Source organism: Silene latifolia, chromosome 10 (assembly GCF_048544455.1).
Source record: "Silene latifolia isolate original U9 population chromosome 10, ASM4854445v1, whole genome shotgun sequence".
Classification (NCBI taxonomy): domain Eukaryota; kingdom Viridiplantae; phylum Streptophyta; class Magnoliopsida; order Caryophyllales; family Caryophyllaceae; genus Silene; species Silene latifolia.
In genome coordinates this window covers 83905833-83929838 of record NC_133535.1, presented here as the reverse complement: position 1 = coordinate 83929838, position 24006 = coordinate 83905833, and the positions used below count along the sequence as shown (strand labels likewise).

The 24006-nt window shown below is 38.0% G+C and overlaps 1 protein-coding gene across 2 annotated transcripts; it reads right to left on the bottom strand.

Annotated features, from left to right (window-relative positions):
- Window positions 1–448: 448 nt before the first annotated feature.
- LOC141605703 (uncharacterized) lies at window positions 449–23385 on the bottom strand. 2 transcript variants are annotated; one of them, XM_074424578.1, is made up of 11 exons: window positions 21835–23385; window positions 15886–16292; window positions 15296–15495; window positions 14580–14747; window positions 11925–11982; window positions 11668–11816; window positions 9017–9172; window positions 8792–8944; window positions 6680–6880; window positions 3776–3908; window positions 449–847 (listed from the first exon to the last, which is right to left on the bottom strand). In XM_074424578.1, the coding sequence occupies exons 1-10, from the start codon at window positions 22169–22171 to the stop codon at window positions 3785–3787; spliced, it is 1953 nt and encodes a 650-aa protein (XP_074280679.1). In that variant the 5' UTR covers window positions 22172–23385; the 3' UTR covers window positions 449–847; window positions 3776–3784. The 2 variants fall into 2 exon arrangements, with proteins under 2 accessions (XP_074280679.1, XP_074280677.1); XM_074424576.1 differs by having other exon boundaries at window positions 11668–11982.
- Window positions 23386–24006: the final 621 nt, after the last annotated feature.

The window sequence follows — 24006 nt, the reverse complement described above, 5'->3', positions numbered from 1 at the left end:
AAATTCTCACTTTGAAATTTATTTGTGTAAAATAAATTTATTGTCTATTAATTTGCCTAAAATCATCTCCTTACGATTCTTCCTATTGTATTTTCCAATTCTTATTCGTTGTATTTTCCAGTGTTTGATATGAAACACCACCAATAGAATATTTTATCATTAAATTTAAGGAGTTAAATTACCGTATTTTAATTGTTACAAACTCAAACATCCTTACCTATAAAAATCGTGCATTTGCACGGGAACTATACTAGTTGTGATTACTTGCATAAAACCCAAGTTGAACATCATCATCATAAACTCGCGTGAATTATTTTAGACCTGTGCATAAAACCCAAGTTGAACAACATCATCATGAACATCTAGTAATTTGATGTATTAGTAATTAGTGTGGGTCTGTGGGACAACCAAACAAGTCCGATCAAATTTACAGCCGATGGACAACCAATGACGAAAGAGAATTTTACACTCAAGAGTTAGGTTTCAGTAACTGTTAGTTGTTCACAGGTTTGAATCCCAATTGGACGATATACAGAAAGAGCTTTACACCTTTACCACTAATGCCTTGACTAAAAAAAGTCTAATGAACATGGTCTAATACTTTAAAAACAGTTGCGAATGCTAAACTCCTATTGACAACTGAACCACCATTGATCACAACCTTCATCTCCACCGTCTTTCAACAATCTCGACAAGATTGATAAAATCAAGCCCTTCGACCTTCAGTTCAGAACCAGTATCAAGCTGCGTTCCTGAATCATCATTGGACATGAGGACCATTCAAAGCAGACAAATTCAGTAGCTAGCTTCTCATGTTGACTAAAAGTTAGGTCGCCCACAAACACACCTGTGACATAGAACGCAAGAGCTTTAGCATTCGTGTTTGGATCAGTAATCTCAGTTAGAACAAAAAACATCATCTCCAATTAAGATTGAAAAAGAGGATAGATTACTTCAAATTTGCAAGGGAAGTAGGAGGCCAGACAAAATCTCACACAGGAGAACACACACAAGAATTGGATACGCAACATATTAGATAGAATGATGGTCAATCGACTGCAAGGACGCTATAGCAAACTACAGTTTTTTATAAAATTCAGGGCAACAAACGAAAGTCAAGCAACATGTTTATTGGCCGCGTGCATAGGGGAGGAAATGAACTAGCTAAGGAAAGCCGAAAACAAAAGAAATAAAGCAAACAGTGGAGCTCACAATGCTGGCCTGTTAATAAAAAAATAGCATGGGGGATTGTAAACAGAACTCATGATCTAATTAGCCCAAAAAAACACAGGAACCTCCCAAGTCCACACTAGGTTTAAACTTGCCAGCAAAAAATTTAATTGTGTTTCCTACCATTAAAGCACATGTAACTTGTTCCGTACTCATCACTGTCTTAGCAAAACATCTCTAAAAACTAATCATGCGTAGCTCAAGTGGTACAAACAGCAGGACATGAGTATAAGTGTAAAGAACAAAAGAAGCCAACCTGTACAAATGCCACGAAATACGATTAAACAAACATTTCTACTCGAGCTTCTTCTATCACGTACTCAATTTAGCTGTTCATGATACCATGGTTACCAGATTCGCTATTAATACACTCTAACCGATTAGCGATTCGTTCTTTTAGGATATGTGTTATTTTTATTTTTAGTAAGCAGTAGAATAGAATTCACTCTAAAACGATTCGCGGTTTGTAGGGTACCGAGTGAATCCGGTAACCCTGCATGATACTCAATCACAGATGTCTCAACTGCCACTACAAGTACCTGATGAGGCTACACAGCTAGTTATGACGCTGTTCAGCTAATAGCCAGGGCTCAGAACCAGATGGCATACACTTACAACAAGGAAGCATATGTGAATATTGTAGTTTGTCGATTTGTTTAAGTTATTCCCTCACCTTGATGGACACTGCTTGTAAACATCTCTGACAACATAATTTCCTTTACAATAACTACAGCGTAATGAGATGAGAAATAAGGTCACATACCCATTGGTACCATATAGCCTAAAAAGCAAAAAAATGATGGTGGCTCATTATATTCAACATTCTTGTTAAGATTTTAATACTCACCTTTTCTCATTTATATACTTTATTTATTGTTCAAACAATGTCAACTTTACCAAATGACACATGACTAACCCTAAGTCTCTGTCGACATAAATATTAGTTTGGTACATCCTTAGAAGTAGAGGCATGGCTAGCCTTTTAAACTCGATATGGCCGTCCGGAACGAGTCAAATGGTTAGACTCGAGGGCGGCCTTTCTAGCTTAGTGTGTGGGATACTCGCACCTTCCGCGAGGTATACATCATCTCTGTCATCCACCCAAAGTCCCAACACCGTCAACTTCGTTGGCACTTCAGAGGATAAAAGTACAATCAATAGCAAAGCTCCCGATTTGAATTTCATTCTTCGTGACTGGAAGGAGATGGGAACAATCGACAAATATATCCCCAATAAACACCTCATTCAGTCGGCACGGATGAGGTGAGAGTAATCAACATTTTCTTCAACGAAAAACCCCATTTGTATATTTCCGAAGGGATTGTTGATGTTGTTTGGTTTGACCGTTGGTATTGGGAGTATCCCATTCTCAATCATATCTTGAAATTCAACAATTTTGTTGAATTTTGTTCTTTAGTCGAAAGCACTTCTCAATATCATGGCCTTCTTTTCCTTAGTGAAAGGCACGATAAGCATTTGGTTTGTACCATTTGCCTTGGGTCCGGAGTTGGACCAATTGGTTGGTGCTCAGCCCTGTGCCATAAGTCTTTGTGCGTACGTGTAAGAGCCCATTCGTATATGTAAGTGCAGCCTATGTCGGTGAAGGTCCTAGGAGGGGGTTGCGCCTTTTTTGACGGACTATCTAAGAGATTGACCGTTTCTATATGATGGGCGTTAGCACGAGCCCCTCGTTTGGAAGAGGAAGGAGCTTGGTAGCCCTTCGATGATTTTTCGGCCTCAGCCAATTGGACACCGTCGTCTTCGACTTTGGTCCCAATATGCATCAACTCCAACTCTTTGAAAGTGCGTAAGTTTTGATATTTCAGAATATCTTGGTAGATAGATCGGAGATTCTTCACAAACTTATCCACCATAACCATTTCTTCAGGTTTCTTAGCTAATTTCACACTTTCAGTGTGCGATCTCGCTAGTGAGGTGAGGAATTCATTAAATCCTTCCTCTTTTTGAACCACCACTGTTCAAAACCTCTAGAGTTCGGATGTTGGTTAGTATTACAGCATTATGCGGTGGAATTTTCTCGACATTATGCCAATAATGCTGAAATACAAACGAACATCCAAACTCTAGAGGTGATGGTTCAAAAAGAGGAGGAATTTGGAGAGATCAATTTTCCCTCCTCCAAGACAAATCAAAATCCCTCCCCCATAGGAACGATTTGGAGGGAAATTGAATCCAAACACCCATATCCCATTCTCCCTCCCCTTCCCACCCCTCCCTTTCTTTCCCTCCTATTTTGGTGTTCAAACTAGGCCTAAACGTATTGGCCGAATTTGCATTACACCTCACTGATTAGTCATATTAACTCTGGACCGCTTCCACATCAATAAAAAAGTTGATAAAAAGAATAGCCATTCTTTAACATCTTGTGTTTTTTCATTGTTTCCAAGTCTTTTTCGGGGAAGATTCAAAACCACAGTTTCCATAACCTTCAAATAAAATTGATGGGAAACAACTGGAAAAAATCATCCCAGGATGTGATGGTAAGGGCTCCATTAAGTAAATATACAAGAGATAAGAAACTTACATTCGATGCTCAACGTTGGCGAGAGAAAGCTTTATCAAACAGAACTGACAATGGCAGATCTTCCCATCCTTCTAATTCCTCAGTCTTGACCTTGCTTTTCTTGTGTTTCTTTTCAGCAGTCTTCTTGTTTGAACTACCAAGGAAATAATCAGAAAATTATATTGTTAGTTGTCAACCCATCAGATAAGCAAGGCCCGCACATTTGATCAAATAATAATGTATCTACTATACACGGCCAACACAGGTGGGATTTTAACTAAACTTGCCAAAGCAAACACTAAAAATCAATCAGAGAAGGAGTTGATTTTGAATTGATATTCCATTGAAAACCTCGGAAAATTAACCTCAATTGCACCCAGAGTCCTATTCAATCTAAATTGAATCAAAATTTAACCAAAAAACATTGTGCCCCAAAAAAAACCCGGAACCCAAATGAATCTGATCTGACTTCCAACTGAGCTGATTTGACCCCAACCAAAAGAGACTAATTTTCTCATAAACACCCTCAGTCTACAATCTACATTAGTTGGATCATTAATTAAGGATTTAACAATAATACTTTGAAATACTATATAATCTATAATGCTCGTAATTAATAATGTTACTCGTGAACATTGGCTGATTTCTTCACATTTGATCAAATAATGTTGCAATTCGCAAAGTAGCACAAACCTATTAAAGGTAAGTGACCGAAAAATGAACATGAACTTAATTGAAACAAAATGTTGCTCCGACTCTTCTTATTCCGTTATGTAACTGTGTCCATTTGACACTCGGACATGGCACATGGATATGACACTAAGACACCTCATTTTAAGCCATAAGACACCTCATTTTAAGCCAAAAAAAACAGCATACTTTTCAAGAAAATAGCCAGGTCCAACACTTAGACACACACTTGTGTCAGATACTTTTAAAAGAGTGTAAGTAGCATAGCTAAGGCTCACCCGAATGACCTTGTTTTGATTTGAACAGATTGAACCCGAACCAAATGACCAGTTGACCTGCTCTAATTTTAACCATGTATCCTAGTTTTAGACTCATCTTAAAATACCTAAACATAATGTCTACTCCAAATATTTGTCGAGAGGTTCGAACTTTGAGCACTGTGCATGGAATACCAAAGACATGGAAAGTCTATGGTGAAAGAATAAAGCTATTGCAGAAGTAGCAAATGCATCTAAAAATAAATCCATGAGTACTATACAGCTCCATTCAATACGTAGGCATGCACAGTTAGGTACTTGGGTGCTATCAATATAAATTAGCTACTAGAACATTGGTCCATGAGAAAAGTTCCTCCTATCAGTGATGAAGACAAAGAGGCTACAAGATTAAGAAATAGGACAGTAGAGATGGATAAAACAAGAGAACTCAAAGGAAGAGACCATGTAGGACCCTGTAAAGATTTAAGGTAACGAAATTAAACAGTACCGAAATCAAAGGGTTAAAACATGGTACCATAAGATATAATAGTAGTAGGAAACATTTATGGTTTCTAAAGTTTGATTAAAATAACTGGTCAGAGGAAAAACAAGGAGACGAAAAACATAATATGAGAATGAATACACAGAAATCTAGAGTATGGAGTATAGAATCGGACAATAGGAAGGAGATATAGATAAGAACCCATATGAGTTGTGTTGTGACAGAAAAGGGAGACCCAACTATATAATAGATTATAATTGAATTGAAGTAAGAGTTTCAAAGGAAAAAAGGTGACAAAAAGTTCTCACGAACACGGTAACTGAATAGTACGAGTTGCATTGGTTCGCTTGATGCTCTATCAGAAACATTCATCGGTCATCACATGCATAATTTTATCTAAATCATAATGCTCCATGATATACTGGTAACAGGGGACCTCAACATGCATGTGCAAATAAGCTATCATAGTGTTTGCAGATTATTACATAAATGGTAGATTCCTGGAGGGTGATGAAAGATCTATCCACCAGTAATAGCATGACCGGGTGAGGAAACTATTTTGGGGGCAGAAGAAGCTTTTGTTATTGAGAATCCCTAAGAGTGTGTTTGGATTGAGGGATTTGGAGGGAAAGGGAGGGGAGGGAATTGGAAGGATGAGAAATCCGTTGTTTGGTTAGCAAAATGAAGGTAGAGAGATATGGAGGTGAGGGAAAATAGATCCCTCCATTTCCCTCCTACAAGGAAAATTATTTCCCCACCAACATAGGCAAGATTTGGAGGGAAAATCATCTCCTCCATTCTCCCTCCCCTCCCCTTCTTTTCCTTTCTCTTCCCTCCTTCCCCTCCCTTTCCTTTCCCTCCTTTTTTCCTATCCAAACAAAGCCTAAGAGTGCAGAGCTCTAATACCATGTTAAAGTATAACTCCAACCAAGACCTTAAGCTAACAGTTCGTGTTTAATGAGATGACTTTATTACTAACAAGCCCCCTCAGGTATGCCCTGTTGGGCATCAAACTCTACCTTGTGCAGAGAGGTTTCAAAACCATCAACAAAGGTTCCAGGATTTGAACTCAAGATATCTAGCTTCATCCTGCTTTCTTACCATATAAAATAATAGATACCCACATAATCTTAACTCTTACTAGAATAGCCTGAACACAATAAAATTGGCTAATAATTTTTTTTTACTATAATCCTAAATCTGAATGAAATAATTTCCAATATGCCAAGGCCACACTATCTGTTAAAAAAATTTTGGCATGACAAAGTTTAATGGCTGAAATTAAATACTAGTGGTACAAAACAGGATGAAGTAAATCATAAAAGCAAAGAACAGGCTTTTGTGGGAGATAACTTTTTCTTTGGCTCTATTTTTACGTTTCCTAAAGTAGATACATTTATATGAAACGTGTCAATAAAAAGCTGTAAAAAGTTGACAGGAAATAAAATCAGTTGAAAATGTGCATTCAAAATATACCTTTGCCTTTTCGGATTCTTTTTACCAGTCCCATTCTCCTCATTTGCTGAGTCTTCAATAGGCAATGAAACAAAGTCCTTTGGCCCAAGGGTAGGTCGCTCTTCTTCCCTGTCCACGAAATTGGATATAAGAGCAAGTTTCTGTATGGTTCGAGCAGCTTGAATCTGGGGAAATTCATGTGGACATAAGCTTTTCCATCTCCTGTTCCATTAAATAAACAACATATTTCAAATCAGAAAAAAATTAGCAATACTAGAACCATGCACAAAAGAAATGCCTATGAAAAATGGCCCTCCCACCAACAACAACAACAACAAATTCCAATTGGCGTCCATAATGGCCCTCCCACCAACAAATGTAATTAAAATAGGTTTAAATAAAGAATCATCTTTAAAAATATTTGGACTTCAAAGTAACTAGTTAAAGACTTTCAATCCTTTTAGATATACTTTCAAGTTTCAACATGTCTTTAAAAAGCAATTGGGATTTTTAATCTCTTATTTTCAAGTGTGGCTCTTGGGCCATATATAGCAAGCAACATGGGTCAAAACAAAAAATATTTGTCGCCAAAAGCTCCACCAGTCTGATTTTTCATCATTGGGAAAGACAAAAAGGCACCATTGCGATATCGCAAAGCAAAATTGCAGCTTTTGTTCATTAGTAACCTTAACCAAACAACCACACAAAAACCATTAGAACCACCATCCCATATGGCAATATAGCATTAAAATTGCAAAAAAAAAAAAAAAAAAAAAAACATGTGGGCTGTGATTTTACTGTTTTTCACAAGTACAAAAAGTAATAATCCCTCCTTTTCTCCATTTCTCCCTATTTGCTTATTACTCCCTCGTCTAAGAGGAATGATAACATCTAACTTTAGAGGTCAAACTAGAATGCCTATGATCATCTAACTCCCTACTCTTCTCTAAGATTTTTGCAGTTTACTTATACTTTGACATAATTTTTTTTAAGATAACTAACTTTATTCACTTAATCTCATACCTTAATAATCTATTTATGTTATAATCACATTGCCTCTCCTCCCACAAGGTCAGCCAACCATCCCTTGCCTAGTTACCGCATCCTAGCCCCTCACCTCCGAACGAAACCTCTCGGCCAGAACTGGACCAGTACCCTACAACCAGAAACTGTCCATAGCCACCTTCTACCTTACAACCCCTCCCCAAGTCGAAATTCCCTCTCCCACACTTCCCCTTCAAACTCGAATACCCCCCACTGAAAACCTCTTCCTCTGCTGAAACCCCTACCCCTTGCCAGAATCCCCTCCCCTTGCCGAAATCTTAACGTCCAGATGGCCAGATTCCCTTCTTTCATATCTAGAGTTTTTGGAAATGTGGTTAACAGTGGAGATGGGGGTATGATGGTGATGGGGAGAGACTGGGTTGACAGTGGGGAATAAGGAGAGACAATAACAGCAGAAATAGGGCAGTGAGCCAGTGACGGTGGTTGGTGGGGCTGATAGGTAGTGCGAGGCTTAGGTGGCAGAGGAAAGAGGGTGGGTGTAAGGTGGGTAGGCTAGGTATACAGGATTGTTAGCTGTTAAAAGGGGTTAGGGTTATTGAATAATTAAATCGATTATGAAAAGTTAAGTGGATTTAGTAGGTGTCATTCTTTGCTGACAAAGGCCATGGAAAATTATTGCGACATTGATGTAAGGAAATTTGGAAAGGAGGTTGTATAAGATTTAATCTAACTCGACAAGTATTTTCATAAACATTATACTGTTTATAGTGATCACTAGCATGAGTGCTAAACACTTGGTTAAAGATGAACATGTTTGACGATTGAAGTCATTGTGTCATTCATTTTGGGACAGAAATTAAACCAGCGTTGGCTTACAATCGATTTTGTGCCGTATTGTGATTAGCTTAATAAAGAAACAAATTATGATATTCCCAATATTGAAGGAAAGAGTTAACTAAAGGGTAAAAGCCATTTTTTTTTTAAAAAAAAAAAGGAAAAAGAAAGAAATTCAGCTGAAAAGAGAAAGGCTCCAGTTAAGAAGATTTCTAAATGATTACGAATTTACGATTAAGCAAAGCAGGAAATATGAAACAAATCACGGGAGTTGTTAATTTAAAGCTCTTGTACCTTAGGCAATGGTTATCTGTTCTCATAGGAACACATGTAGCAACTTTAGACCAGGAATATCCATGTTGTGCTACTGCTTCTCTAAGCTTCGTATCTTCTTCTTCAGTCCATTCACAGCGATTCCTTAAAGAAGGATTGAGACAATTTACCCATCTACAACCAGAATAAGCCATTAGAAGAACTTAATGACAATCTAATAGCGGACAAACTATCAAGAAGTTGTACCTTTCTCTACACTGTCCTTGGGTCCTTCCAGGCACAAACTGGGCTATTCTATGCCAGCTTCTACGAAAAAGAGTAGCGGCAACCTTTAAGCGCTTATCTTCATCGTCATTCCATTTCCCCACCCTTTTTCTAGCTGGGATCAAAGTTTTCTTCCACCTATAAAGATAGTCAGAGAGCATTTATGTTTAGCTTCGTACGTGCATCATTGGTTGCACCAGGTCCTTGAACCGACCAACTCACGGGCCAGACGCAGTAAAGCGACAACCAGCCACATTTAAAATAACAGCAGTGCAGCTCTACTGATTAAAATAGAAATACAGTTGCTGAAAAGCAAATGGCCGCACTTTAAATGAGAAATATCTTCTAAACCAAACTCTTCAAAAAAACAGTAATTAACAAATCAAGTTCAGTAAATGAGGATTGATGACAACAAATGCTTGCTCTTGGAGAAAAATAAGCGTCAGTTTTTTAGATAGGTTGTCTCTCAGCTATCGGTAGATATGCAGTCCAATATGAATGTCAAATGCCACTGGTGGCTCAGAATCAGATGACCCATGGAATGTTTCGGCCAAGATTATAAGCAACTTTAGCATGGTTTCAAGAGAAATGCAGCACCTGTGTGTTCTATAAACTGTATCACATGTCAATCAAAGAATTATGATATGCAGTCCACTAAGACTACTCTTATTTGTGCACATTATTTAGGGGAATTAACAATGCGAAATGAGTAATATCTGTTAAGAATTATGATATACTAAGAAGTGAAGATCATTGAGAAGGAAATGGAATTTGGTGACATGAGGACAATCTCTTGTCCTTGCTTTGAAACAAATCTAAAGAGAAGTTGCTACAACCTCCAAGCCGCCAATACACCATGAAAGGAAGTTAGAGTATAGACTTGAGCTAAGAGAAAGATATTAATTTTCAAGTACGTCTTAAAAGAATGCAGGCACACCAATAAGGATAATCTAAGGACATCAAAATGCATCAGAACACAAGAGGGGGTTTGAGAGGTGAGTTGAGGTGTTCTTTCACTTCCATCGTATTTATTATTGTTTCCAATGATGATAGTGGTATCGGTCGTAGCACCCATAAGTGCAGTCAACAGTGCCTCATTCTATATTCACGATAACGTACAAAACCTTCATAAAGCGAACAACTGGAGGAGGGATGATTTAACACGGGCGGCCTTTTTTAGCACGACATTTTTTACAAGTTAGAAAGTACCTTTGGGCCAGAATCTGACCAAGTAGGAAAACTTCCTTACAAGTTGAAAATCAATTACTTTTCTTATTTTTTCCGACGCAGAAGAAATTCCGACTAGTTAAGAAACGGAAGAGTTGATTTTACATCCTTTCACCCTCGCTTTTGTTTTCTTATGTTTTTCATAATTACTAATTTACCTTCACTTCAACCTTAATTAATCATTTCTCTCAACAAACATAACCTGAACAATTCATATAGAACCGCCATGAAACATCCTTCCTCTTCTAAAAATCTGTGATCGCCTACATGATTATCACATCAGTCCATGATCCATTAGACCATTACTAACTAGATGCCAATTTTCACATTATGGACAGCTGTAACTTTTTAATCAAGTTATCAACAGCTCAAATTTGTGGGATGGATGGGTATGATTAGTTACAAGAGATTAAAATGGAAGACACAATATATGATATGAATAGGACCAGGTGTGGGAGGAAAGGGCTAGAATAAATGCGCAAGGAAATAAGAAGAATATGACAAAAAGTTGCTCATTATTTGTTACAGAGATAACCGTTGGCAAACATAGATGTCCTATTGATTAAATTTCTCATCAAATGTAGGCTGAGTGAGTAAGGTGACAAATATGGCATTGTCATGCCAAAATATTACTCTATGAAATTGAGGAAACAAGACCTACATTTACTAAGTTCAAACACAACAGTATGATATGGATGTCAGGATGTGCTTTTAAGGGTTTTTTCACTAGGATTTAGGCTGTGGAGGAATGTCCTTTGGATTCCTTTTCTCGCATAGGCATTTTAACTGCAAACTACCAATAGAAACGGTATCAAGGGTCACTCAAACACACCATTTATAGCCAAATACATGGCCTTAGAGCAATCTGGCTACAATCCCAAATTACAGCGCGACTATATTTTAGATGGAGCTGAATTATAGCTTTTATTGTAATAAAACCAATAGACGACGCTATTTTAGGCTGTAAATTTCTTATATTATGTTCAACATACAAAAAAAAAATATCCAAAACAGTTTTAAGGGATTTTCCAAAGTTCTACTGATCAGCCACATCAAAAACATGATTACCTGAATGAAACAATTAAGAAATGATGACCAGCTGATTTTACATGCTCTTTTTTGACTAATATATGGACTATTAATCTGTACTTTAGCATGCATAATAAGAACAGCATTATCCTAGATCCTCAAAAGCAAAAGCCTATGGCGGTAAGAGGGTAGCAAGAATGCAGCCTTCATGTGTGAATTTCAGAAAGGCCTTTTATGCATGACTTTATTCAAAATGTCGTCAAGAATTGCATCAACCCACTGCTAATATATGATGTCCATATACAAAGGAAAAAAACATTTTCATATTGCATGAGAAAGCCCGAAATAGCCTGAAAATTGTTCGTCTGTTAACTGACCTGTTAGAGCATTGGGGACCTGTTCGTCCTTCCAACATAGATGCAACAGCTTGCCAGTTGCTGTCCCCATACAATTCTACAGCAGAGCTGAGCTTAGCATCTTCATCATCTGTCCAGGCCTTTTTCAAAATGCTCGCATTCAGACTCCTCTGATAGTGAGCCAAACATTCAAAAGGAGTCCTATTGGTTCCCAGATTTTGAGCAACAACCCTCCAACTATTGAATCCATTCTTCTCAATGAGACTTAATAGTTTTACCTCCTCTGCTTTTGTCCAATGATCCGAGTTTTTCAAGTGGTTTTCACGATTCAACCACCTAAATGTTTCAGCAGAAAGTATCTTATGAGAACTACATCTGAGGTAACCATCAAAATAATGTCCTTACAAGTAGATCAAACACAAAGAATGAAACAACGAAATCACAAATACCCCAATGTCTACTGTTTTATGAAGCTTCTGTCAAAGTTACCTTATCTAACTTATAGCGCAAGTTTACAAATGAATATTTTGCCGAACATTACCTAGCATTTACCTCATTTTCCTAAGAACTACCCGATGTTTTATTTTTTGCCATGAACTACCTAATATTTAGCCTTTTTTGCTTAACTCCATCAAAACTCATTTTCCATATTAAAAAAAAAAAAGTCAATTTTCCATCCTCGACTTATGGAAGCACATGACTTTGTAATGAAATCTGTTCGCACATTTTCTTTCCTCTATTTTCATTTCCCTTCAACTTTTAACTGTTCTTATATATAATTTTGCCTTTACCTGTTCATATATTCATTCTCTCAATCCTCAAATTTGTTCTCACTCCCTATTTTTTCACCTTCCTACTTATGTTCTCTCCTTGTGACCAATACCAATACCTAAACAGTAGCAATGTCAAGTAACCCCTCATAAAGACAAAGAAGCAGGTGTGCCATCTCGCCTTACAAATATTCAAGCAAGTACTCATTGATTCAAGTGTATCCAAGCACAGTTAGCACACATTGATATATTCATAAAGACAACGATGAAGACGACAGTGGATGACGACAAGGAATAAAAAAGGAATTCCTTATCAAATACTCCCTTCTATTCCTTGGAATTGCCTCCTTTTCTTTTTGTGATGTATTCAATGGAATTTCCCCATTTTTATCTATGGCCAATTCTTGGATATAAATCTCGTACACCCTTACTTAGAGCATGTTTGGCCTCGCTTTAGCAAAACTGTTTTTGCTTTTAGAAATGAGTTTAAGCTACTTCTTGATAAAACTGTTGGTGTTTGGCCTAACATTTAAAAAAAAAAACGACAACAAGACTTTTCACGTAAGCGGATGAAAAAATGAAATTTTTTGCTGAAAAGTATATCAAGATGGGTCTCGATTTGTAGAGAATGAAAAAATATGAATTAATAAGAATTAATTTTAATTTTTTTGACATGCTTACAACATACAATTTGTCATTTATGCATTAAATTTTTTTAAAATAAAAGTAAAAGCTAAGCACCCAATCTTCTTGGCTCTCAAAATTGACTTTTGGGCTTAAAAGAAGTTGTTTTAACTTCTTCAAAATAGTTTGTTTGGCCTAGCTTGTGCTTGTGCTTATTCAGTGGAAAAGCTCTCCCAAAAGCCAGGCCAAACAGCACCTTATATTCCATGTCCACCTAATTAACCCTCATCTTTTCGCCAAAAAGCACATGGGGTAATTCGAAAGAAATCAACTTGCCTTAATAGAGTCATGCGCCAATGGCAGAAAGTTGACTTTTTTTTACGGAAAATGGCCAATTCATATGTAACACCTATTATTCCCATGAAAAAATATACGTTTCCTGGTGAAATTATGCCTACCCATGAACAAAGGTACACCATATTACAATAATCAGTGGGCCTGGAGGGCTCTACAGTTCAAATTCGTATGCCTTTAATTTGGTGAGCGGTGGCATTAACAGAAACATATTCATCGAAAAAATATCAACACCTTCATCATTTAGTCAAATGAAAAAATTCATAACCGTGGAAGACACACAAAGTAACCTGATGCTAGTCATCCTGGTCAAACTTCAGCAATCTATAAGTCTCAGACAAGCCAATTTCATATCGGCTCTTTTCAGTAACCTCATGCTAAAAACCTAATTACTATAAAAACCTAGTGTAACACAAAGTCCAACTGCTCGCATAATAAGGGGTCATAACAGCAAGAAAGTTTCTCTCCCATTGATTTGCATTATCACCTAATAACATCTGTGAAGGAGGGCGTAAATTGTAATGTATTAAAATAAAAAAAAATAAACAAGTTTTTAAATGTGAAGCTTTATAATCTTCATCTAAAGGAATCTAGTTCAAATTAAACGCAAACTAATTCTCAATACCTCAACTTGTTACCTCCTAAATAAATAAGCTGTGAGACCAAAGTTTATAGTCTCGGGTCAAGCTCTCAGAGCCTGCATAATAAACCAGCCATAAAGCTTTTCAGCAATAGCATCACTACGTGATACTTGAAGTAAATGAAATAACAATTACGTCCAGAGAAATTCCAACTTTATTTCAGGAAATTGACGTTTTTGGATTGCATTTGGGGTAGAACTTTTAAGCTATTATTTTTTCGGCTATGATACTACGGTTGAGGATGCTTTAAAGGGTGTCACAGACTCACAGCTACATTCAACCAGCAGAACCATCTTCATTTGTCGAACCAAGCAAGACTGTTTTCTACTGCTTCTTCATTATATTATTATCAATAATATTTTAAGGGATCAAATCTAACAACAATTATGAACATGAAGAACAACCATGACAGTGAAGATTGGTCAATGTTTGAATACCGGGTTTAAAACCTTTATTCCACTGTACACCACACAAAATGAAAAAGAAAGAGCAGCAAAGGTTGATCATGCAAGTGAATGCTGTAATCACAACATAAAGCACATACCTCGTTTCACATTCTTCTCCAGAGCGATGAGGAAGATATATAGTAGCAAGCTGCGTCCAGTTTACCTCGCCTGCAAAGCATTGGATTGTCTCCGGAGTAATTTTATGATTTTTTACTGATAACATCATAGCATCAATCCCATTGTTAAAACCAGTTTCCTCGTCAGAACTAATAGAAAGCATAGTAAACATTAGTCTCCAAATGACACAGTTTTGTCATTCTATCTCCAAACAATATAATGAGAGCAATACAAAAGGCAGAATAAAAGCAGCAAAAAGTTCAGTTTTTCGCCATTTATGATTTTGTATTCATAACATCATAGCATGAATTTTATGATGTATTCAACACCTTTAGTTTCCTACATTTATGACATTTGTAGAAGACACAACATTTAAAAAATGTAAGAATGTCGACCACTAATACCAAAAGCCAGTAAATCATCTAATTATCCTAAAGGCTCAACCTGTCTATATTGCAGTCAGAACAAGTCAGACAGCTTAAAAGAAATTAGCAGCCTTTTTTTAACAGAGAAATAAGAGCTCGATGTAACAAAAGTAGGGCAGAGTGGGAGCACAAGGATTGCACATCTTTACATCAAAATGAATGCAACTATCAATGATAATTATTTGAGCCTTTGATCTGCAAAGATAAGTAAGAAAAAGGCTTACAGAGCCTATGTTAATTCAGTAAAAAAAATTAAAGACAAAAACTGATACCTTAAGACATGTGCTTGTCTCTGGAGCAACTTTTCTTGATATTGCCGGACAATTCCTTTCTCAAGATTCTGTATATCCTCATTTGACCATTTGTCCCGATGAAAGGAAAGTGGATATTTTTGGAGAGCAGCCTTGTACCAAACAACATATGAGTTCTCAGGAGGACCATAACATATGGCAGACCCATTACTCTCTCTGCCCTGCAAAAATAATCACCACTTGGTGATTGATGGGTGATGCATAGAAAAAATAGGAACGTCCTACACTGCAAAAAATACTAATCCATTGTCCAATATGAGCAAGAACTAACATCAGCTTCTCCATTACATAAAGAACATTGCAACGTTACACTTCCTTTCCTAGATACAAAACATATATTGATTGAAAGTTGCTAACTTCTCACTTCTACTGACAAAAAAGTATAGAACTTTCATATAACGAGCATAAATGTGATGTGAGTATTCGAGTAATCAAGGATTTGAAAGTTATGGGGACCACATTTCAAGATCAAGTCTTCAATTAAAATTTAATATTATGCATGCAAATATGATGCGATAGAGAGTTAAATAGGGATGTGCAGTAGATGAAACCTTTGCATTAGCTCTATGCTTAGCAACTGAAATCAGCTGGATGCGATCATCTTGCTTCTGAGACAACTTTTGCCCAACTTGCTTCTTGCATTGCACTTGGTAGTCTCGAAGTGTTTTGATGCGCTTGTGTAGCTCATTTATTTGTTCCATCTTTGCTTCAATATGAAGCAACTTATTCCGTATAAATTTCTGGCAAGCTCTGTTTTTCTTAATGGCATCAATAAATGTCTGTGCAGCCACTGGGAAGCTAGAGACAGAAGTAAAGGCACCCTCTTTCTCAGTGGTAGCATATCGCTCTCGTTCAGCATCATCTATATGCTCATCTACAAACTCCCTCCCAAAAGAGGCGCCAACATCATTTGACACGGATTCATCTCTACAGCTGACATCATTTTTTTTATTCGCATCTACATACCATGAAATAAAATAAATAAATATTATAAAAATCACTCACCATCATTAAAGGGGGAAACTACTCCGTCATTGGCAAGTTAAAAATCATGAGTAGCACGAAGAATCAACCTGGCACGATATACATGTAGTCATACATCATTATTTCATAGTATTAAGTGACCCTAATGGCTTTTTGATACAAAGTACAAACCACATAACAACATTACATCAAGTGCATCAAAGCCTTCCATATATCACCTTACCCTATGTTGAAGACACAAATACGGTATCTGATGAGCAGTTCATTTATTAAATTGGAACGAAAATAAAAATAACAGAGAGAATGTTAAAATACGGCTTAAATCAGTAACTACCGACATAGCACAGGGGGTCTAAGTCATAACCTAGCCGTATTACTCTGTAATTTGTTCTCCTCGAGACCAATAAAGTTTTTCTCTTCTCTGCCGGTGGACGTAGCTAATCCCCTTAAATTTGTGTAATTTAATTAAGTTCATTATTATCTTTCTTGCATCCGTGATAACAAAGAAATCATATGTAAACGAAGGAGCATTACCATAGGAATCCAAATAGATCATGTAAACCTAATTTATATTCAAAACTTGGCACACAATCGAACATCATCATCATAATTGTCCAAAGCACTACTAACAATGGTACAGAAATCAATTGAACGTCATATTGAAGAATCAACCTGGCACGATATACACAATTGAACATCATCATCATAATTGTCCAAACTACTACTTATTGAGAATTTATCGTATGCCTAATTCTCATCTTTGTAATATATTTAGATTAATAGTTATGGTATATAATTCCTAGATCTAGCTTCGTATCTTCTCCGTATCTTATGTATAATTCGCTTTCCTTATTCCGTAATTATGTAACCCTAGAATCGTAGCCTTGTAATCTAGTATATAAACTGTATTCATGTTTCGTAAATAATGCAATTTATTCTTTACATGGCATCGAGGCCCTAACGATCCTCTCTAATTTTATTCAACCTCACGTCACCCCAAGACCTCACGTCACAAATCGACGAACATCAACCATGTCTCCAACCCCGTTTCACATCCCAAACGCCGCCGACCCCAAACATCTGCTCACCCTCGTCACCTTCAACAACTGTACCCAACTCAAGGATACCATCACCTTCCGCCAAAGGCGGCTTCAAGTCCGTGCTATCATGAACGGCCTTGAACTCTTTGGCTTTCTTGATGGTACCACAGCAGCCCTGCCGAAACCCTAACCACCGAACCCACCCCACCCGACACCAAAATAGCCACCACCCCAAATCCGGCCTACTCCACTTGATATCGTCAAGACCACTCATTCTTGGCGCCCTCGCTGGAACCTTAGCCCCACCCGTACCCGTTGCCGCTTTAATCGTAAACGACCCTACATCCCATGCCACCGCCTAGACAACCCTCACCAAAACGTTTGCCAACTCCTCCCGTGGACACCGCCTCCAAATTAAGGACCGCCTAGAAAACATCTCCGACACTGACATGACCATAACCGAATATATGACCGCCATCAAAGCCTGCACCGATGACCTTGCTCAACTAGAACGACCAATGGACGAGGATGACATCACATCCAAAGTCCTAAACGGCCTTAACCAAAACACTTATCGCTCCGTCATAGAAGCCATCCGAGCCCATGACACATCCATCTCCTTTGAGGCACTTCATGAGAAACTTATTCAACATGAATTGCGCCTCAACAATTCGACACCAAATCCGGAATTTAACCCCGCTGCTCACGCTGCCAGTTATCGTCCCCATAACCGCAGCAATTACACCCCCGTTACACCCCTACCACGAACCAATCCACCACCCCGAATCCCGAATACAAAAACCCATACAAAGGTCGTTGTCACTTCTGTGACACCGAAGGTCACGTGGCCTCTAATTGTCGTCTGCTCTCCATACTGTTGACACGGGGCCTCCCATCACGCCACGTCACCGATGACCTGAATACTCTCTCCCTTCACTCGGTCTATGATGGACCCGATGATCTCACAATTGGTGACGGAACTCCTCTCGCTATCACTCACACGGGTTCTTTCACAATACACTCCTCCGTCTCAACTTTTAGCTTTAATAACGTTTTAGTAGTTCCGCAAATTTCAGTAAATTATTTTCTGTGTCTCAATTTTGCTTTGACAATAACGCCACTGCTATTTTCTTACCCGATTCTTTTCTCATTTAAGGAAACTCTGACGGACAAAATTCTCATTCAAGATCGTCGCACTAATGGCATGTACGTCTGGGATCCGTCACCACCTCACGCACACGCAGCTATTCTACTCGCTCACTCGCTCGACTCTTGGCATCATCACCTTGGTCATCCGTCTATTAATACTTTAAAGATTTTAAATTCGAAGTTTAACTTACGTATTTCTAATTTCAACTAATGTATTTCATGCCATATCAATAAAAGTCATAAACTCGTTTTCGGCACATCTTCGCTCAAATCGTCTGCCCCTCTTGATATTGTCTATTCCGATGTTTGGACTTCGCCCATTTTATCGCGTCAATCGTTTAAGTACTACATAATTTTTATCGATCATTTCACTCATTATATTTGGCTTTATCCTCTTAAACGCAAACCCGACTCTCAAACAACATTTAATCAATTTCGTGCTATTGTCGAAAATTATTTTCAACGAAAAATTCGCGAGTTTTAATCCGATAATGGAGGTGAATACATCACAATTACTCCTCACCTACACGACACTGGTATCACTCACTTGACGTCACCGCCTCATACACCCGAACATAACGGATTTGTTGAACGATTGTCGAGACTAATCATTACTCACACACGCCCAACTTCCGCTTGACCTCTGGCCCTACCCCTTCACCACACCAGAGCTGTACACCTCCTCATTAACCGTCTGCCTACTGCCACCCTATCCCTTCGGTCTCCATATTTCCTTCTGTTCAAACAAGAGCCCAATCTTCGGAAATTACATGACTTTGGTTGTCTATACTTTCCATGGCTTCGTCCGTATGCTAATCATAAACTTGACCCTCGTTCTACTCAATGCGTTTTCATTGGTTATTCGCCCACACAGAGTGCCTATCTCTGCCTCGAACCCGTCACTTCACGGATTTACACCTCACGACATGTCCGCTTCCTCGACAATGTATTTCCTTACATTCGCCTTCTTAACTCACCAGATCACCATCATCCACCACGGCCTCCTAGGACTGGTGTTCATTCACTCTCTCTGTCTCTATACTCGCCTCCTCTCCACTCACGACCACTCCCACCACCGTTCACCCCAACCCCAACTCACCCGGCTCTCCTACTTCCCCGGACTCACCCTCTTCCCCTGTATCACTTGTAAACACCCCTGCTTCGCCAGCCACCTCACCTATACCAACTCCCCCTCCTCCCGTTCCTCCCCCACCTCCGCATGTCACTCGCCTATCCAATAATATCCGTAAACCAATTCCCAGGTACGCCAAATTCTCCCACTCCTCTGCCACCCCTGTTTACACCACGCCCAATACGGTAAAACAGGCACTTCTAGACCCCCTATGGCGCGCTGCTATGAAGTCCGAATACGATGCTCTTATACGCAATGACACTTGGTCACTTACCCCACCCAACCCGTCTCAAAACGTTATTGGTTGCAAGTGGATATTCCGTCTTAAATATAACCCAGATGGTTCTCTCAAGCAACACAAGGCCCGCCTAGTTGCTAAAGGGTTTCATCAACGACCTGGCATTGGCATTGACTACTCTGAAACTTTCAGCCCCGTTATCAAACCAACCACCATTCGCCTCATCCTATCTCTCGCTGTAACACATGGTTGATCCCTCCGTCAACTCGATAAACAACACATTACGCTTACTGACAATGTTTACATGATGCAGCCTCCTGGTTTTACCAACTCGACCAATCCGTCCTTTGTGTGCAAGTTGCGTAAAGTTATTTACGGCCTTAAACAGGCACGAGCTCCGTAATTACCTTCTGCAATTTGGTTTTTGTAACTTCATATCCGATTCCTCTGTGTTTATTTATATTCGTAATAAAGTTCGCATATATACGTTAGTCTATGTTGACGACATTGTCTTCACTGGCCCACCCGTCTGACATTGCCTCGTTTATCAAGACACTGTCAACTCGCTTCTCCCTTAAGGATTTGGGTCCTCTGTCCTATTTCCTAGGGGTCGAAGTCACGCCTTCGCCTATGGGTCTTCACTTAAATCAGACAAAATACTTAGCAGACCTCCTCCAACCACATAATATGCTTGATAGTCGTCCCATGCTCACCCCTATGGTTGCTCACCCACCCTTGGTGAAACAGCCTGACGCTCCAGTACATGAGGATTCGACCTATCGGGCTATTATAGGTAGTCTTCAGTATCTTAGTCTTAGTCTTAGTCTTAGTCTTAGTCTTAGTTTGACTCGCCCTGACATAGCATTTCCCGCCAAAAAACTTGCCCAGTTTCTGACTCATCCGACTTCTGACTACCATTGGACTACACTTAAACGTTTATTGTGGTACCTGAGTGGTACTCTTGATCGTGGCATTACTCCTCATCGCCGTTCTCCTCTTGCATTACACGCCTTTTGTGATGCCAATTTGGGCGGCGACTAAGATGACTATGTTTCGACAACAGGTTACATTGTGTTTATGGGCAAAAATCCGGTTTATTGGTCCTCTAAGAAACAATGTGCTCTCTCCCGTTCCTCTACCGAAGCCGAGTATCGAGCAATTGACACCACTGCTGAAGTTTTATGGCTGAAGTCTTTGTTGTCTGAGCTCGACATTTCCCCGACCACAGCCCCTGTTTTTTGTGATAATTTGGGAGCCACAAACTATTCTGCTAATCCGATATTTTTCATTCCCGTATGAAGCACCTTGCTCTTGCATTTTACTTTGTCCGTGAGCTATACTATCCGAGTCCAACATATCAACGTAGATGATCAACTCGCTGATACGTTGACTAAGCCACTTCCTAAAGACAGGTTTCTACTTCTCACTTCCAAGATCGGCCTCATTACACGACTGTCCGTCTTGCGGGAGTGTATTGAGAATCTATCGTATGCCTAATTCTCATCTTTGTAATATATTTAGATTAATAGTTATGGTATACTCCCTCTGTCCCTGTCCAGTCATTTGTTGTCCTTTTCCATTTTAAGGTGTCTTAGTCAATTGTTGTCGTTTCTATTTTAAAAATAAATTTAATGAGCAATTTAATCATTCACACTCAATTTGTTCCACTTGTCATTTGGTAATTGGCCCCCTCCTCTTTCCTTGGTCTTTGTGCCAAAACCAAATGACAACAATTGACCGGGACGGAGGTAGTATATTTCCTAGATCTAGCTTCGTATCTTCTGCGTATCTTATGTATAATTCGCTTTCCTTATTCTGTAATTATGTAGCCCTAGAATCGTAGCCTTGTAATCTAGTATATAAAATGTATTCATGTTTCGTAAATAATCAAGCAATTCGTTCTTTACACTACTAACAATGCTATAGCAATAAATAAAGAAAAAGTAATTGAGCATACCAGTAGCATCAGCGTCATGTTGCGAAAAGCGAGCCTTAATAGCTTGATAAAACTCGTAATCATCATCGTCATCGGAAACGGGAGGAGGAAGAGAGGCCAACGGTTTGATATTATCAGCAACACGGTCACCATAACGTGCTTGTATAGAACGAACCAATTCCAAATCATCGAAATCGTCATCATCGTCGTCGTCGTCCTCAGATAGAATTCCAACGGCAGGTGACGATGTATTGAGAGTAGTAGGTAAACATGCTCTGGTAAGAGCTTCAATATCTTCACGAAAAAGATCGTCGCAGTCACTATCTGACAATTCTTCGTTCAAATCGAAATTTACCATTGATTACGCCAAGTTTGGGGATTGCAGTAGCTATCGACGGTGACGGAAGCAGGATTTTTTGAAATAAGAGGGCACACTAAAATTTTGGTCTAATTTTATGAAGAATTTTGGGACGTATGTGTAACTAGAAAAGCGTCATCGGCGTGATGGGGAAGGAGCAGCAGCCGGAGTGCGGGTTGTGGTATCGTGGGGTATTCATGTACGGCAAATTATATCCTACTCTCATCAATATTTATCTATATCTATATTTCTATCTATATCTATCTATATCTATCTATCTATCTATCCTCTTTATTAAAAGAACAACCACATAGCCTACGTGGCGCTCTGTGGTTAAAAGTCAATAAGTCAAAGTGAATCTTTTATTTCCTGATTTACAGGAGCCACGTTCTAGGAAGGATTTAATTGCAACAACTTTCTTTCATACTTCTTTGAATTGTTCAACTCTTCATAGTGCTGTATATAAAATTGTTCAATTACAATACTAAACCAGCATGAATAATATGACTTAAATATTAAAATTACAAACATTAAATATACAAGTTTCGTTCACTGAACATTTTTATATACCAAGCCAATCTTTTTTTCTTGAAAAATCATGATCAATTTGACAAATTAATCAGATATGTGCTCGATGGAAATTGCCCATTAATTAACTTAAAAAATACAGAGTAATTATTAGTAATTTTTATTGTTAAAATGACTATGATATTGAATTAACAAAATCACAAACTGAAAAATACAATTTACAATTTTAATATATATTGTACATCAAAAAAATACACTACAATATCATTATAGATTTTTATTTTAAATGTGAAGTACTAATTAATAGTTAGCCAGTAGATTGCTTACAAATTTACAATACAACATAAACTCAAACTTCCATTGAAAAAAAATTAAATATCTAGGAATTTGACATTCTTTTTTAAAACAAAAAAAATACACTTTACATGTGCTTGATTTGCTTTACGAAGATCTTTTGTAAAACTAGAAAAATAGAATGAAAATGAAAATATACTTACAAAAAATATTAAATCTGGACAAAGTACTGAATCTTTTTGAAATGAAGCAATACCTTGACATTAACAGACCTGGCTAATAATACGGGCAAAATCATTTTATAGTGAACTGAATTAAAAAAGAGTAAATGGAATGATGAATATGTTGATAAAGAGTGAAATGAAGCGCATTGGAGAGGGTGAGGGACTGACGGAGAGTATGAGTGATGTGATAAATCCCTTATATAAATGACTTAAATGTTATTTTTTGGGGTTAATATTAAGGTGGGTTTATGGTTTAAAACGTTTAAAGGGCTGGTAAATGTCGGTCATGCAAATTTAGCCCAAACTACTCTTAGTTTACTAACCCATTGTTTAAGTGATTTATTTTGCTTCAATATCCCAGTGTCTAATTGTTTATTACAAATTATCATTTAAGATGGGATATGTCTGTGCTAACCTTAAGACGGGTCACATATCTTACATTTGACAAAATATAATGCATTAAAATTACCAAAAAAATTGTCTCATCCATGAAAGCGGGGTGTTATTTGACCCGTTTTATTCTTAGAATGGATATATCCATTTTAAGGAAGACATATTGTTTATTTATTATGATGTATGTATATATTGTTTACTTTATTATAATGGATATCCTCCGTATGTGTTATCTATTAGCTATCGCCTCATATAAGATTATAAAAGTCGGATTAGAAGACATATAACTGATATAAGGTCATACGAGTTTATTGGTCGCGTTATAATTAGCATACGGGCTAAATGAGTTATTGACGCCATTTTTTTTTACCACTTTCTAAATAGAAATATAATTTA

Coding starts and splice junctions, on each gene's coding strand:
- LOC141605703 (XM_074424576.1), bottom strand. CDS start 22,171: ATGGTAAATTTCGATTTGAACGAAGAATTGTCAGATAGTGACTGCGAC. Junction 11,983..14,579: donor GGAGAAGAATGTGAAACGAG/GTATGTGCTTTA, acceptor TGAAACATTTAG/GTGGTTGAATCGTGAAAACC. Junction 8,945..9,016: donor CAAGGACAGTGTAGAGAAAG/GTACAACTTCTT, acceptor TTCTGGTTGTAG/ATGGGTAAATTGTCTCAATC.